Source organism: Lytechinus pictus, chromosome 5 (genome assembly GCF_037042905.1).
Source record: "Lytechinus pictus isolate F3 Inbred chromosome 5, Lp3.0, whole genome shotgun sequence".
NCBI lineage: Eukaryota > Metazoa > Echinodermata > Echinoidea > Temnopleuroida > Toxopneustidae > Lytechinus > Lytechinus pictus.
Window position 1 is genome coordinate 51,119,837 of NC_087249.1, and position 17,649 is coordinate 51,137,485.

Below are 17,649 nucleotides of genomic sequence, written 5' to 3' on the forward strand. Positions count from 1 at the left end.
ACCTGGATACATCTTAAAGAACAAGAGATGATAGCCACAATCAAAACTTGTAATGTACATATACCGTTTATACCCAAGTGTGCCCCCCTCCTTTTTTTTCTTGTCAGATTTCTCGCGGATCAAATTACCTTCATTTTTAGATGAAAAGCTTCCCCCCCTTTTTTTTGGGGGGGGGGGGGGCTTGTCATATTTCCATCGGAAAAATTAATGTGCCCCTTTTGGAAATCCTGGAGCCGTCCCTAATTAGACCGCATTTAAAGGTCAAGTCCACCCCAGTAAAATGTTGATTTAAATAAATAGAGAAAAATCAAACTAGCATAACACTAAAAATTTCATCAAAATCGGATGTAAAATAAGAAAGTTATGGCATTTTGAAGTTTCGCTTATTTTTCACAAAACAGTTATATGCACAATTAAGAGACATGCAAATGAGTCAGTCGATGTCTTTTGTTTTTTATTGTTTGAATTAAACAATATTTCAATTTCTACAGATTTGACAATAAGTACCAACTTGACTGAACTACAAAATGTTAAAACAATGGTAATACAACACGTTCAAGGAGGAATACAATTTTGTTTCATAGGACAACAGGGAGAAAATTGGAATATTTCATATTTCATATAATAAAATGCAAAAGAAATAGTGAGTGAGTGATGTCATCAGTCCCCTCAATTGCATACCGACCAGGATGTCAATATAACTGGTTTTCTTTTAATTAAGCAAGACTTTTAAATGTCGTTACTTTCTTATTTTACATGCGATTTAGATGAAATTTTCAGTGTTATGCTTGTTGGATTTTCCTCTTTCTATTCAAATAGACTTTTTGTTGGGGCGGACTTGTCCTTTAAGGGGAAGTTTGCCCAAGTTTACAACATTGTAACATTTTCAAATTCCTGTACAGCTATCCAACCACTTCTTACTTATTGCGGCCTATCACTGATAAATATGACATTCCTTTGTCTCAAGTATTTTTTTTAGATGAAGTGGAGCATAATCATATCTGATAAAGATTTATCGATTTCCATTCGTACCGCGAAAGCTTTGTGCGTCTGCATCTAATGTATAGTATGTAATATATCCGCAACAAAGGAATGCAAAAAGTTTTATATCCTCCATATATTCCCCCGTCACAACTATTATGATTAATACGAGTCAATGATTTAGAATTATTAATAAGAATTATCGTCTGCTATTTTTTGCTCTTGGGCGTGAGTATCATTAAACATTCCTTAGATCTCCCATACTCATATTCATTTCAGGTGGATACGAAACCTCAGGCACAGGCAAGTCACGTAGTGATAGGTGAGAAGTCCTACGATATTGTGTAAGAGGGATCAAAATGATGGGGGTGGGGATTAGTATGGGATGGGGGGGGGGGTGAGTGTCATTATGTCGTTTTTGGGGGGCCTTTCTTTCCTATTCTCCTGCCATACAATATTCTCCCTTTTTCCACTCAATTTCCTCCGTTTATACTTTTGTGGGGACCGCTGCAGCGCGCTGCTAAGTGTGTCCTCGATGTCAAGAATTGAAAACAAAAACCTCGAGATTTCATTTTCTGGGGGAAGACGGGCTCCCCGATACCACCCTTGAATTTTCGCCCATGCATCATGTACAAGAGCCGCGAAAGAATATATTGTTAGGGGTGGGGCATAAAACGACATAAAAGTGACTTCATTGTGTTTTTTCTCATTTTATTCAATTGCATACGAATTTAAACGAATTGTAATACTCAAGGTATCATAGAGTTACACGGCCAGCCCCCCCCCCCCCTCTCTCTCTTAAATACTTCTTTCTCCTTTCTTTCTTTCTTCTTCCTCTTTCCCCCAACTGCTTGAAAATAATATGTGGAGAGTCGACCCCATTACCCCCCCCCCCCCCCCCCTCTGTGTTACCGCGCCTGACAAAGACAAATATGCAGTGAGCATTGGTAACCGCAGACAACGGACACGGATCATTGCGGTGTCTTGCAAACCCGAACAACCGACAGACCGGGTAGACCTACGTGCTCCTTCGCTATTATATTTGTACAGGTGTGTCAACGAAAAACCTCTCATCTCTTCTTCATTTTGAGTTTTTTTTTACAAAGCAAACGGACTGTCGTTTTGTATCGCAATATGATATTAATAAAGATAGCAGTGTGACCTAGATGTCTGGATAGAACTGCAAAAATGCCCCCCCCCCCTGGAAAGGGAACACGTACATGTGTCCTTTTCAGATACATTCATAATAAGGGGGGTACTCGCATCATTCACATCACCCACTCAGACACAAACACACACCACTACAATTAGACGGCATCAACTTCTAGTTAACATTTTCATAATCATTATGTGAAAAAGCTTGTTAACTAGGATAAACAATATAATATTTATTCAATCTTCATCGAAATCACCTCTGCCCTGCAAGGAAAAGGCCTAAAGGTGGAAAAATCACTGAAATCTCTGCACACAATGAGAGTCGTCATTAAATAAATCGGATTCGATGATATTTGGATTAATTTCACTCGAGCGTAGATGATCTTATTTATCATGTTTATAGAAGTTCTCCTTTTACATAATTTCTTTGAAGTGAAGTGCTATTTATCTCATTCTTCTCTTCTCTCACGTGTAAACAACAACTTCGATATAACTTTATTTGGATGGATTTTCCATTCTTATTAATTAGCATTGCGTATGCCTAAATTCTACTCTATAAAGATTTAATTCCACTTTCATTCAAGTCTCGCTCTCTCTCTCTCATTACTCCTCCTTCCCTGGTCAAACATTCACTAAGTTAACAGATGAAGATTGAGAGAGTCAACATGGTCGGTAAATAAATGGAGAATAAGCAAACCAATCCTCTTCTGAGAATTCTAGTTTGAACGGTTTTGCAAACAGCATTAATGAGGGTACGTGGGACTGAATGAAATATATACAGAGCGTCAGCATTGGTATCCTTTTACTTGCATTTATAAGTATTTCGACAAACGATTTATTTTGGCTAAATAATTATCAGGAGCCGTGGAACGGTTTCGTAGGTTGGGGAAGCTGTAAACAAGCACAATTAGATAGTAACTTTTATGTTTTGTACGTGTTTATTGAAAAGAAGTGGGGGGGGGGGCTAAAACCCCCAAGCACCCCCCCCCCCGATTATGGATCTCTAATTTGCAGTAGAACATCAATCATATGATATATTTCTTTAATCTCCCTTATTTTGTAAGTGACCTTGGAATACCTTACAAAATTAATTAAAGCACTTTTAAGCTTTGGTAAGCCCCCCCCAAAAAAAAAAAAAGGTTTATGTGAATGTGTCTGCCCTAAAACAGTTATGATGCTGAATATATGGAATGAAAATGTGTCATAGATATAGACATGTATTTCAATCTGGTGCCCGATCAAAATAAGATATCTGCATGGTTTTATTATCTCTGATATAAAACATATTCCAAAGCTGAAATTCATCTTTGTCTGCAGCTTCTTGATATCTAATACCTAAAGTTTTTCTTTTTTAACTTTAGGTATGCGCAAAGAGCCCTTTTAAAGTAAAACACAAATCCCATCGATAGAGAGTGCTAGATAATTATGTAAAATTAAAAAAAAAATTCACAGAGAATCTGCAGTTGAAAAAAGATCCAACGGCTACAAGTTTTTAACATTGTAATGTTAGATGAAAAGTGTTGCTGTAACTTGTAATATTTATTTCATGGTATATTTATGGATAAGTTCTTCGTTTTTTGTAATGGGTTGGCCCCCTTAAAGATTTCTACTTTTTAGGTCTATACCTTTGTCAATTTCTTCAATTCATTTTAATTCTTATGTACATTTTACATTGGTTGTTTTGAGTATATCTTTTATCTTTTGATATCTTGGGGAGAAATGAAATAAACTTGAAAAAGGAACGCACCTACTATACCAATTCTTCGCTACAGCGGGCGCTATTCCTTTAAGATAACTATGCCATAAGTAATTTGATTGTGATCTGCAGGCTTGTGTGTACTAGGCTCGTGAAAAACAGGTTTTGTATCAGGGAATATTATGAAGCATATAAAGGCTTTTAATTTCTATATTCGAAAAAAAAAACTCTGTCTAAACGTATTTGAATATAAATTTAAAATAGATATAAATGAAAACATTATTTAGGCCATTACATTCTGGTTTGCGCTGGCCTTCTTATGCTTATCTGTTTGGGATCGAATGCATGTACTATGTATAATTGTTTGGATTGAATATATAAAATTCAGTTTTTAATTTCAGTTTGGTTTATTTCGTATCTCACAAAATGTTGTACATTAAGAGTTATAACATTCGAAAAGAGAGAACAAAACATTAATTGTAAATAATACAATACAATAATTCATTAGACATAAAACAATGATAATAACGTTTGAAATTACAGGTTGGGGATAACATTATAATTAATAATCTAGCGAACACTTTTGCGAGAGTGATCACAAATTTCCTTGTTGACCATAGTAGATTGCGAGACAAATGAATACCCTTTAGCGATTATATCAGTCCGCAATAATGAACCTATTTAGTATTAACATTACAATTGATTGAAATCTAATATTGATAATGGAACAAACAATTAATAATCTAGCGAACACTTTTGCGAGAGTGATCACAAATTTCCTTGTTGACCATAGTAGATTGCGAGACAAATGAATACCCTTTAGCGATTATTTCAGTCCGCAATAATGAACCTATTTAGTATTAACATTACAATTGATTGAAATCTAATATTGATAATGGAACAAACAATTTGACATCCCCCTCTCTATTTCTCTTTCTATTTTAAAAGTATATCCAGTCCATTCTGATCGCAGATAAAAATGAAAAGATAAAGCCTTCTAATCAACAAACTGATCCCGATTCCAATGCAATGTGGATGATTGACTCAAATCTTCTTGGCATGTATCTTGAAAGGATTCGGTTTGTTGGTAAAGCCATGCTTGCCACCGATGCTTGTCGGGGCACCCTCTGGCAAGGAAAGCGAGAATCGCTGTAGAAGATTGGTCACAAACAAGAATATTTCCAAGCGAGCGAGCTGCTCCCCGGGGCAAACTCTTCGACCTAGATTGGGGACATTGGAGGTTGATTGAAGAAAAAAAAAATCATTAATAATTATATTTTCTCAAAAAATCACATGAATGATAACATTATTTTATACTTGATAAATTACTTTTCGCAATTATATTGCGAAAAGGATGGATCGCTTATCCCTCAAACACACCTGTAATAATGTAAATACATGTACTCTAAAATCGGGTTAACATTTTTACATTATTCAGTCGGATTTCGATGAGATGGTAACATAAGAATGACAATTTTCATTAGCAATGATTTTAATGTAAATTAGACCGTTTGATCAAATAACAGACACGTTGCTTTCATAAGACCTTGTGTGAAAAACCAAGTCCTAATTTCGTAGATTCTGATATGCACATTAAATTCTTAATTATTTCAGTCAGTTAAATCAATTGTCATTTACTGTTTCACTTTGGAAGGATCTCTAAGCTCTTTTTACGTTTAGCCAGTGGCAACGCTAGGCGTTTTCCAGGGGGGGGGGTGGAGCCCCAGATCCCGACAAATATCGGTACCGACCTTTCATCAATAGGGGGGGGGGCGGATAGTGAAAAATATTTTCATCCACATTTTCCCCGTCGTGTCCGCAAAAAAAAAATCAAATTTTTCATTTTTTTAAGGGATTAGCCCTTACTGAATTTTTATTCTTGGAAACAAGATAAGTATTTCATGTGACCTGAATATATATATTGCCATGAGAGCGCGAATGTTTGGATACTTCATTTAGACCAGAAAATTGAACATTTTTATCAGCTTTTGTAAATGATGAACTAGATGCGTATCTAACTAAACGATCAATATACTGGCTTGCAAATGGCCTTTTAAAGAATGTTCGCAGTGATTCATGAATAGAATACATATCTCACCAATCCAAAAATAAGAGCGCAAAGCGCGAGCTGAAAATTTTGATTTCCGACCAGAAAACTAGATATTCTAAGCACTCTTTGTATGAATAATATGCGTATATAAATATAAGCACTTTATGCGAGCGCGAGCTTAAACTTTTAAATTAACTGTTCTGAAAAGGACATTAAAAATTTTAAAGACTGTTTGCAGTGACTCATGAGTAGGATACATTTCTCAATAATGAAACAGAGAGCTAGCGCGAAGCGCGAGCTGAAAAAATATCCGAGCTAAACACTGGACTGATTAATTACGTTTAAATAAAAAACAGTAACAAACGTGAAGCGCGAGCTGAAATTTTCTTCAAATATAGAACTAAAACAGGACATTCGAAGCAATGTAACCAGAAAAGGTGGGTATAAAAATAAGCAACTGTTACGAACGTGAAGCGCGAGCTGATATTATTTCATTTTACAACCTGAACACTGGGCATTCTAAACACATTTCGTAATCATGAACTCGATGGGTAGTTTATCAAACAAGTTAGTAATGCGAGCGCGGGCTCCTTTTAAGATTTAGACTTTAAAACAGACGTTCCATGTAATCAGGAAAAGGAAGGGCATAAATGAATGTGAGCACGAAGCGCGAGCTGGACATTTTTTATATTTTGACTTGAAAACTAAACATTTTTACATGTTTGTTATAACAAACTCAAATTCCGCATCTGTAATCGAACAAGCTGTATATCTCAATACACATAGTGCGAGCTTTAAGTTTTGATATCCTGACCCAAAATGAAAATTTTAAGCACTGTCCAACTTGAAGGAAAATTGTAGAGGATATGGATCTCATGCGAGCGCGAAGCGCGAGCTGATATATATATATATATACATATATATATGTATATATATATATATATATATATATATATATATATACATATATATATATATACATATATATATATATATCTATAGATAGATATCTTGTCATTGTTCAAAACCCACCTACACCCTACAAAGGAAATTATAATTGGTATAGTGTCGAAAATCTGTTTATCTGACGGTCACTCGGATCGGGGTCGCCCTTGCCACTAACCCATCTCTGTGGTCTAGTGGTTAGGGCACCGGCGCTCCAAGCTGGGAGCCCGGATTGGATTCCGGCAGAGACATTTTTTCGGCATCACTAATTTTCCCAAAGGGCAGATAGCTCTGGGGAACCTTGATTTTAAGCTACGTCTATATACCATTGTCGGTACAGAGATCTCCCCACGTTCACATTGCGAAAACACACAATTAAAGATAGCAGTATGCAATCGAAAAAGAAAATGCAATTAAAAGACCAGGCAAGAACAAGGTACATGGAGCAGTTGGAACAGTCCTGCTTGGCCCGACAGGCGAAAGTCCAACAACCCTGTGCTTGAGTAACAGTTCTCATTCTCCAACATCACCGATTCTGCATCTAAATGGAAATATACGCATTCTTGATAACATGTATGCACTTGTTTAAAAAATAAAAAGAATAATCCTTACCATAACCAAAAGGTAGTGGTTCCAGTTTCTTGTTGAACTGCCCATCTGCATCAAGGAATCTCTCCGGCTTAAAATCTAGCGGATCTTTCCAACGATTACGACTTAGCGCAAGGTACCACAAGTCGCTCGTCACAGCGCTCCCCTTTATGACGTCATATCCACCAATCTTGCAATCACGTGACGCGGTGTGGGGAATATGCAGAGCTGCGGCGGGGTGCAGTCGCATGCACTCTGCCAACGTCGCTTCCGTCAACGGCATGGAATGGCGATCGGAGAAGCGTGGTGATCTGTCGCTACCGACCACATCGTAGATCTCTTCACGAAGTCGACGCTGAGCTTCCGGATGAGCAGCTAGTGTGTGGGTGATCCAGGATATGCTCGTCGTCGACGTCTCCCAGCCGCCAAGCAGCGCGTCGAAGCAACTAGCAATTAGATTGATCTCATCAAAGGATCCCGGATTATTCTTTTATGAATAGAACGAATACAAAAAACATATAGATTACTACCTTGGTATTGAAATATTATTATCATTCTAAAATATCTAGTAAAATCTCAAACTAATCAATTATTATTTTGCGCGTATTTATCATAAATGCAAAAGAGCTAATCTGGTGCCCGTTGCAGAAAGAGTTGTAATCAATCGCAACTCTAAAACCATGCGCAACTTAATTTTCAACCAATCAACAGCGCGCATTCGGGACTTGCGATTGATTTTTTGACTTGCGGTTTAACGCAACTCTTTCTGCAACGGACCCCAGGTCCCTAATCACACTCCTCTTAGAGTGAGACGAAGGACCAGTCGTTTGGAGTGAGATTTACATCTTTTGAGAGTGGATTTACCTCTTTCTGGAGTGAAAATGTCTAAGTCACTGTTCACTCCAGAAGGAGCTATAATACACTCCAAAATGACTAGTCCCTCGTTTCACTCTGATAGGAATTTGATAAGGGAGGGACCCGATTAGCTCGTTTGCATTTAGAGTCAACCGATCTACTACTGCAATTGGGAGATTCTTGCATACTCTCACAGGCTAGAGATCGCAGAATAGCCTGATATTCTGAGATCTAAAGATTCGACAATGAACCCCCTTTTATTTAACATTGGGAAGGGCTCCTCTGACTCAGTCGAATAGGACTGGAGCCCGTAAAACAAAGCCTGGCAATCATCGTAGATGAATATCATTACGATTGATTGCACTGATCACAATGCACAATCAATCGTTAAAATCGAGCGTATGATCAATTGCTAACGCTTGTGCTACGGGATTCTGGGCCCGGTCTTACAAAGAGTTATGATTGATCCGATCAACCTCAACTGTAGGGGAATCCATCATTTTCATATATTTTTTTTCGAAAGGAAATTTGCACATCGTCCTTTGTAAACAAAAAATTAGACACATTGGCCCGTATTCTAAAGTCGGGTTTAACTTAAACTCAGGTTTAAAGTTGTGATTTAAGTATGGATAGCCAATTGCTACACAATCACTAACAGTAGAGATATCATACTTTCAGCTCATTCGGCTCTCAAATCATTCATAATTGTGTAGGAAGTATAAATAGATGATTGTCTTCACCATCGATGAATCAGGAAAGAGCACAGTAAACATAAGAAACATACAACTTAATAAAGATTTTGGTACTTTTGGCTTCCCATACTTAAACCACAACTTTAAACCTGAGTTTAAGTTAAACCTGACTTCAGAATACGGGCCACTGAATATATACATCATATCTAGAAAATATTTTGCACAAACATAAGTTATGTATTAATATTTTGATGTTGCTGGCTGTCCAAAGTTGCAATTGATCGAATCAATCGTAACTCTTTGTAAGATGGGGTCCCAGGGAGCGTTTCATCGACATTTATGTCCGACAAGTTGTCAGAACTGACAACTTTTCTTGAGTTACTGTTACTACGGTAATTGTTGGATAAACAGGACTTATTTCATTTCATGAAACGCTCCCCTGGACTGTTGCAGACTCGAGTGGTAGACAGTTCAAAAGGTCCATTCAGAGACTAGTCGATGTGCTTTAAAAATATGGATTAATTTTTTAATAACTTATTATGAGACGTTAAATAGACAATTTTCCAGGGATGTTGTCGCAGCTGGTACTTCCGATTCACGAGGCCGATGGAGAAAATTTCCACCCATGTATTTTGTTTACACGTGATTCGGCACCGGCCAAATTAAGGCCGAGGCCAGGGCCGGCAAAATGACTAGCTATAGGTCAATAGCTCGAGGCTGGCATCGACTACATCCCTGCAATTTTCTCAGTTCATCACATCGTCGGTCAATTCCGTGAACTCACCTCTTCCTTCCGCCGATGCACCTCTTTCAAGTAACAAGAGATGAAATCCCTTGCCGGTTCTTCCGGATCAAACTCGGATTTGTGAGTTTCGACGGATTTGCGGATCACCTCCAATATCTCAACGGAAAGTGATGTTATCTCTGTTTTAACCGGTGACGGAATTTTCGCTAGGATCGGGAGTACCGAGAACAGTCCAGCCGGCCCCATGATCTCAAAGATCCGACCGGACCGGTCAATAAGGTCTTGGAACTCCCGGTCGCCGTGGTCGTACTGGACACCGGTTATAAACCGGGTGATGATGTTAGCGACGGCGATGTTGATCGGGTTGCAGGGATCGAAGCTGTCACCGTTCTTCTTTTCGATTTCCTGCAGGAGTGATTTCACTTCTGATCCGATGGCTTCTTCAAGTCTTAAAGAGAGAGGGGAGAGAGCGAGAAAGAGAGATCGAGTAAGCAACATTAGGCCTAAACAGTGCGCTGATTTATTGTTGAATGATCTCAGCTGAAAACATGCTTAGGTTCTGATAGAGGTTTCCCGCTAAAAACTAACATTTTAAATGAGCGATTGAAATGTTGGAGTGACCTTATTTCGAATGTTAATATGACCACTATAAATACTTCGAAATGCTTGGAAATAGAGCAGATGAACAATTGCAAATGTATCGGTTGTCATGGTTGTCGTTTGTCCAGAATATACTGCTGTTTCGTTTCGCCAATTTTCGACACAGACTTCTTTGCTGTTCTTTCTCATGACGGGCATTCGACAAGGTTCTTGAATACCCCATACGTCGCTGAACGAAAACTCTCTTTTAGCGAGTTTTCGCATTGCAACAGGGACAGACTCTAGAACCAGTCAGACTGCAGGTCCCAAGAAAGTGGCTTCTTTCATCCAAGTGATATTCATGACTTGAGATGTTTTGCATATTTAATGAGCTTGATGCGGACCAAAACACCTCTTTTCATTCGGTCATTGCTGCTCTAATTATGCATCAAATTTCATGAATTTGGTACCATTGTAAAGAAGAAGAATCATTCTTTCAGGTCATGTGTTTGAATTTATTCTAAGATTTTGTAATATAGGTTAAAATTTTGATCTAAAATATGCTACAAAATAAATATTTTCACCTGACAAAAGCTGCTATTTTCACACTTTATTTTTGTTTGAGCCCAAATGATTTTAATATCATGATAAAGCTGAATATGTATGCTTCGAAATGATATAGGTTTCAAAATAAGAATTGGTTTAATCGGGTCAAGATCACACTTTTCATTTGCCAAGTACATAAAGCAGCTTGAAAACAAGTATACCGCACTCTGATTGGTCAAAAAGACCACACAATGGCAAATTCCAACGGTTCCAGTGCCTGGGTTCGTGGGAAGGTCACACTTCCCATGTGGTAATCTCCTCAAATACGCCGCGCCTGTTGTTCTGTGAACCTTATCCAGCCAATCAGAACTCTGGATTTCATGCAAGTACCATATGAATTTGTTGTGTTCACTTAACGCGCACCGTGGCAAATCCCCTATTCCGGCGTCAAAAACTTGACAAAATACATGTAGACCCATTTTCGGCTCTTTTAACTCATATCTCAAAAACCGCTCGAGATTTTTCACGGGTTCAAACGGTTTCTTAATCTTAGACTTGTTCTTCATCTCATGATATCTGTCATTTTATATTCTGATTAAAAAAACAACCGTGTTTTTTTGACTGAAAATACACAGTTTCTCGTGTTTTTGTGTGAGAGAAGCACTTTTTGCACTGTTTTGGACTCGATCTTCTCTTACAGCGTCTGACTTTCGTATCAAAATGTCTCAGTTCAACGACTATCAGATAGACAGGTTGTAACTCTTTCTTGTGATATAAGGTTCAACCTAATTGGTTGAAAAAAACCGCCGTGTTTTTTAGGTCAAACTTTACAATCCAATGAACTTTTTTTGTATTTATCACGCATAATCTACGTTCATTGATTAGTCGCACTGCGCACGATTGTCTATTTTAGTATGCCTATCAACTCTTTATACTCTTTCCTCTCCTATCAAAAATTGAAAGGGGGTACAGTATCCTCGTCCTAGATATAAGAAGAAGAGAACATTTCCTTTTCATTACATGTAAAATCATGCCCATTCTTGAAAAAAAAAATTCGTCACTTCTAGGTTAAACTTTACAATGCAATTAACTTTTTTGTTCTTATCATGCACAATATCCATTAATTGGTCGCACTGTGCTCGATTGGATTTTGGTATACGATGTTCAACCTGGCAGCAGCGCGTTTTGCGTTAGATTTGGAAATCCTCGTTCCCAGACAGGGATATGTAACATGTAAGCTTTTCATACATATAAAATTCATATTGATTGATTAATATTTAGCTCCGTCAATTTTCACGTTAAATCATGCTTGTCTCATTTTAAGAAGCCAAATCCAGGGATGAATAATGTGTGCATACCGTACCGGTGCATATACGTATACGTGCGCAGCGCATGAACGGTGTATACACCACACAATACGCCGAATACCTTTCTATATGCAATAATCACATACACACACAATGCGCGCAGTAGTAAACAACGCGTCGCTAAGACAACTGAACCTGAACTCGGGAGTACATCGAGGGAAGGAGTACAGAATCAGAGAAAATTATTCTCACTTTTTGGTCAGAAGAAAACATTTCCTTATATGTCTATATCTTAACATAAACAGAAGCTGCTCCGTTATCCTTATGTCGTACCACAGTCAATATCATAAACAAATTACAGTGATTCTATTTTGTCACAATATATAAACTTGATTAGGGCAATTTATGCACCCCCAAGAAGTAGTGTTTACGGCCCGGCCTATCTCTACCACACAGACCACACAGACTTCGCACAGTTCGGTCAAGGCGGTACGCGTATCATTAACTGCCAAATACAGCCGACCCAAGCTGAATAAAACCTTCGTATTAGGTGAACAAAATAGGGGGTAACAAATTCATATGAATTTCAGAAATCTCGTCTTGTACCTTGGTGGGAAAAGTGTGATCTTGACCCGATTAAAAGGTGCCGCATATCAAGAGTGGCATTGTGAGAAAGTACAGAAGTTCAGCTTTATGGTGATATAGATATCATTAAGGCTCAAAATAAAAAGTTTTGCACAATTTGCAAAAGAAAACAGAGGAAGAAAATTCAGTTTTGAGGCACAATTTCAGGCCAGAAATTTACTTATTTAACAAAATATTGTATACAAAATAAATGACCAATATGAAATAGTAACTTTTACTCTATCTGATGGTGCAATAATATTTCATTTAACTTGAAGTTAAAACAGGTAAATTCTTAGAGAAAGAAAATCTCACGAATCACGAGATTTTGCAAGGAGGAGGATTCAGCCACGAGATGATTTGGATGAATCTGGCCTTTTTGCTCATTAGCATAGGGACCTGCGGTCTGACTGGAACATAGTAAATGCATTGAAAATGCCCAAATAACAATAAACAGCTGAGACGTCTTTGTCGAATATTGGTGAACCGGGACAGAGGTTTCGTTCCAAGCGTAGGAGAATTTTGTCAAGAATCAAGAGCTAAACTGCTAATTGGATTCACTTCATTTTCGATTAAGACTTCTTTGCTGTTCTTTGTCATGAGGGATATTTGACAAGTACAGTGCTATATTATGTTCTTGAATCCTGATCTGAGCGAAAATTCCCCATTAGCAAGAAAACGACGTCAAAAACAACAGATAACCTGGAAGCATTTAGCATAATTCTTCATCCGATCAGATCTGACAACTTTCCTTGATTCGTAATGGCTGAGCAGCAAAGTTATTATGGTAACTATCTGAAAATCAGGAATTTTCTGCAAAGTCCTTTCATGAAAAACTCCCCTGGTGTCTGTCTCGAAACCAGAGTCTGTTAATGATAGAACATTAATTTTGGAAAAGAGCTGTCAACGGAAGTAATATTTCTTAAGGGTGCATGATTGACAGATCGAGTGAAAGAATATGTTTAATGAATACGGCAAAGATTTCGTATTACCTTATTACACCTGAATCGATCTTCTTGAAAACCGTCATGAGAAAGCGACGATGTTCTTTCCACACATCACCCATACTGTTAACTAAACCTGATAAAAACGAAATATGAATTACCAGGATAATGATCATATATACACTCATGAAAATCATGAAAATTCGAAGCGAGGGAAACAAAATTATTTTTCACCGCAGAAGAGATATATTCAGTGGCGCACATGGGGGGCAAAATACTTTGCACCACGTTTTCCAGACCAATAAACTTTGCTACTTAATTCTTAATATTGCTAAACATTCTAAAAGTCAATAAACTTCGCTATTAATTATCACATTTTGATGATATTTTCAGCGTTTTGCTCGGTGAATTTACTCCATTTATTCATATCTGAACAGTGGCGTACCGTTTGTCTTGGAATTGGGGGGGAGGGGGCACCAGCAAAAAATTGAGTCACTTAGTGGGCGCGCGAAGCGCGATCAATTGCCAGGTATACTGACCTAATAGAGACATTTAAGGAATGTGCCATTAAACGGATATGTATCTCACTGATCAAATGATGCGAGCGCGAAGCACGAGCAAATTCAGTTTGTAATCATATGTACCTGTCTCACTATACAAACAATGCTGGCATGAAGCGCGAGCTGAATTTTTTTATACTGTATATTGACCCAAAATAGGGACATAGTTGATTTTTTTTTTATTCATGAAGAATATACATATCTCACCATAGTCATGATATTGTGAGCATATACACCTAAACACATGAAGCACTTTTTGTAGTAATTGTAATCAAATATTGACAGCGCGAAGCTCGAACTGATTTTTTTTTAATTCAGACCTGAAGAGGGGCATTCCAAGGCTTGTTTGTATGAATTCACAAAGACCATACGTATATCACTATAACCAAATGATGCGAGTGCGAAACGCGAGCTGAAAATTTTTGATATTCAGACCAGGAAAAAAATTTAAGGACTGTTTTTAGGAATTCACGAAGAGTAGACATATCATCTCACCAATCAACTAATGCGAACGTAAGCACGGACTAAAAAGGTTTAATATTCAGACCTTAAAAGGTGCAATCACTTTAAATAGTCATGAAAAAGAAGCATATGTCACTACATAAAACAATAATAACTCGAAGTGCGAGGAAATATATTTGGTGTATATTGAATTGAAAACGGGATGTTTTTATAAGACAACAGGATTATAATATCTCATTAAGCAGACATTGCATCGGAAATGATGAACACATAGGCCCTTAGCAAATAATATTTAATAAAGTTATGAAAAAAATATTTCTTATGTAATATAATATATCATATATAAGATTATGATATAATAAAATATAAAAAAATTTTGGCCAGCCGATGGGGGCCCGTGCCCCCCGTAGTTACGCCACTGGATCTGAATATAATCAGCCCAGGCCAGAGCACCCCTTTAAACGTAGCTTCAGAGTAAATCACGGTTTTTTTTTATTATTTAAACAGATAAATACTAATTTGGTTAATACTCACCGGTGTTACCTCTCCCAATGATTTCTCTAGCAATGGGCAAGGGTGACCTATCATTGATATCAGGACTATGGTGAAAGGCATCGGAAATAAGACCAGGATCGCTGAGAACATATACCCTGGTCCCGAGCATTTTAAAAGCGAAGATGGGTCCGTACTTGTGGGTCCAGTCGTTGACCACTTCATGCTGCTGCCGTTTGTTGAAGACCAGACTAAAAATATTTCCAAATATCGGCAGACCGGTCGGCCCAGGTGGATAGCGCTTTGTATCTTGAACGAAAACCCAGTAGATAATGGACAGTAGAAGTGCAAGTGCAACGCCAACAAGTCCGGAAAAGCTCACAGACTCTGACGCGGCTGGGACTACGTTCTCGAACTCGGCCATTTTGGATCTCAATCCTTTCTGGATACTTCCGAATAGGCAGAGTGAATTGTATTGATAATGCTCACTGATCTGAAGGATTCGACCTGTGTTAAACACATTGTGCGAAAGTGAGCGGAGTAAAGGTGAATTTGACTCTGAATGTGAAAACCTGGATCTCTTTCACAATACACTGTCACATCCTGAATTTTGGATATTCCATAGAAACAAATTCTAAAGCACACCGTTACTCTCTGGACATTTGAGAAATAGATTCCAGTTACACTTTACGCCAGTATCAACAAGTCAAAGTCGAAGGGTCAATCAGACTATTTTTTTTTATCTCGTCCAGTATTTCAAACTCACTAATTGTCGAAACAATATATTGTCAAAATAATTGACTATCGGATTGTCAGGATAGGATGAAGTGCATTAATTTCCCTTCTTCCATGTTTTAATGTTATTTTCAATATGTAGGGCCTAGTTTAAACCTAGTTTTAACGTTTGGTCATATAAATCTAGTACAGGTGTACTAGTTTAGTAAGGAAATTATACGGTATAGAACATCCATATATAGAATAACATTTCGAATTCAAGAAATATTCATACATGACATAGCTTCAGTGGGTGCAGGATTTACCCCGGGGATTTACATTATATTGTATATCCATGCACTTATTGGCACAATTTTAGTTGAGGCTTCCAAAATTATTGAAGACCCCGAGATAAATTAAAGCAAAGCATGACACCGACCCCATAGTTATAGAAGCTTAAAAGTGCCACCCCGATGTTCAGATAATCATCTCGTCATGCCAACATCCTTTGGGAAAAAATGATCTGATGACAAGATCTCGGATCTCGTAGTGTTTCCAACTCTCCATCTTGTGAAAAGAATGATCTCGGATCTGCCTTGTCTACATCCGATATCCTGTAGGAGAGCAGGCGCGGATCAAGGGGGGGGGGGGGAGTCGAGCCGGCCCCGGCAGACTGGATCTAGGGATATATATCATACACCGAATTTTTCTATGTTGATTGCAATTCTTTCCCATCTTGACATCCTTTTATATGAGTAGTAAGAAATGAGTTGAAATGGAGTTTATCCGTTTGCTGATTAATCTTTCTATCACCTTTCCGTCGATCTATCCGATCTATCTTTATATCTATCTAGATGGATATATCCATCCATCTATTCATCTGTCTAACCATGGAGCTATTAATAGCTCCATGGTCTAACTATCTATCTACACAGTAAAAAAATAGCGCGTTGTTTATGCCTGTCACTCTAACAACAAGTTTTTAAACTTTTTGTTGTAATTGTTTAAACATTTTAAACAACTTGTTTAAAAAGTTTAAACAGTAGTTGTTAAAGTGACGAGCTTAAACAACGTGCTTAAAATTTTAAACATCGTTTTTACAGTGTATCATCCATCTATCTATATATATCTACCTATACCTACTAACCTGTCTATATTATCTACCTATCTACTTACCTATATACCTACCCACTTGCCTATCTATCTACCTACCTATCTATCTATTCACCTCTCTATCTTTCTTTCTTTATATCTCTCTATGACAGGAAAGTGGTGAAAAACATGCGTACGAGTGTGATCAGATGAAACTACTTCCGCGAACCGGAAAACACGATTTAGTCATTTCCATTTCAATGTGTATTGACAACACAATTAACTAACATTAATATATTTCCTTATTACAGAAAATATGTTTACAAGATCTTTCCTATTCTAAATTCTAGTAATAACTGAAATGCGTCAAAGCACTGCCTAATTGCACACAAAATATGATACCTTATAAAACAGAACACACCTCACCAACGGAGATGCCCTTATTAATCATATAATGGAAGCGCGAAGCACGAGCTAATTTTTTTTTGAAATTTTATGTATTTTGTCCTAAAATTTGAAAATTCTGGGCAAAGTTTGTTATCCTGAAAAAGATGTGTATGCAACTAAATAATTACTAAGAACGCGAAGCGCGAGCAGAAATTTTAGATACAAGTTTTGAACT

The 17,649-nt window shown here is 37.5% G+C and overlaps 1 protein-coding gene across 1 annotated transcript; it reads right to left on the reverse strand.

The window, feature by feature from the left end:
- Positions 1-1,814: 1,814 nt before the first annotated feature.
- LOC129261294 (cytochrome P450 2J4-like) lies at positions 1,815-17,153 on the reverse strand. The gene is made up of 6 exons (XM_064099199.1): positions 17,112-17,153; positions 15,264-15,728; positions 13,756-13,843; positions 9,747-10,155; positions 7,440-7,902; positions 1,815-5,052 (listed from the first exon to the last, which is right to left on the reverse strand). The coding sequence occupies exons 2-6, from the start codon at positions 15,643-15,645 to the stop codon at positions 4,877-4,879; spliced, it is 1,518 nt and encodes a 505-aa protein (XP_063955269.1). The 5' UTR covers positions 15,646-15,728; positions 17,112-17,153; the 3' UTR covers positions 1,815-4,876.
- Positions 17,154-17,649: the final 496 nt, after the last annotated feature.

What these genes read in the sequence shown, in the direction of transcription:
- LOC129261294 (XM_064099199.1), bottom strand. Translation starts at nt 15,645, where the DNA reads ATGGCCGAGTTCGAGAACGTAGTCCCAGCCGCGTCAGAGTCTGTGAGC. An exon ending in ATCGATTCAGGTGTAATAAG is followed by an intron (nt 10,156 to 13,755) that starts GTAATACGAAAT and finishes TCTCTCTTTAAG; the next exon opens with ACTTGAAGAAGCCATCGGAT. An exon ending in TGCATCGGCGGAAGGAAGAG is followed by an intron (nt 7,903 to 9,746) that starts GTGAGTTCACGG and finishes TATTCATAAAAG; the next exon opens with AATAATCCGGGATCCTTTGA.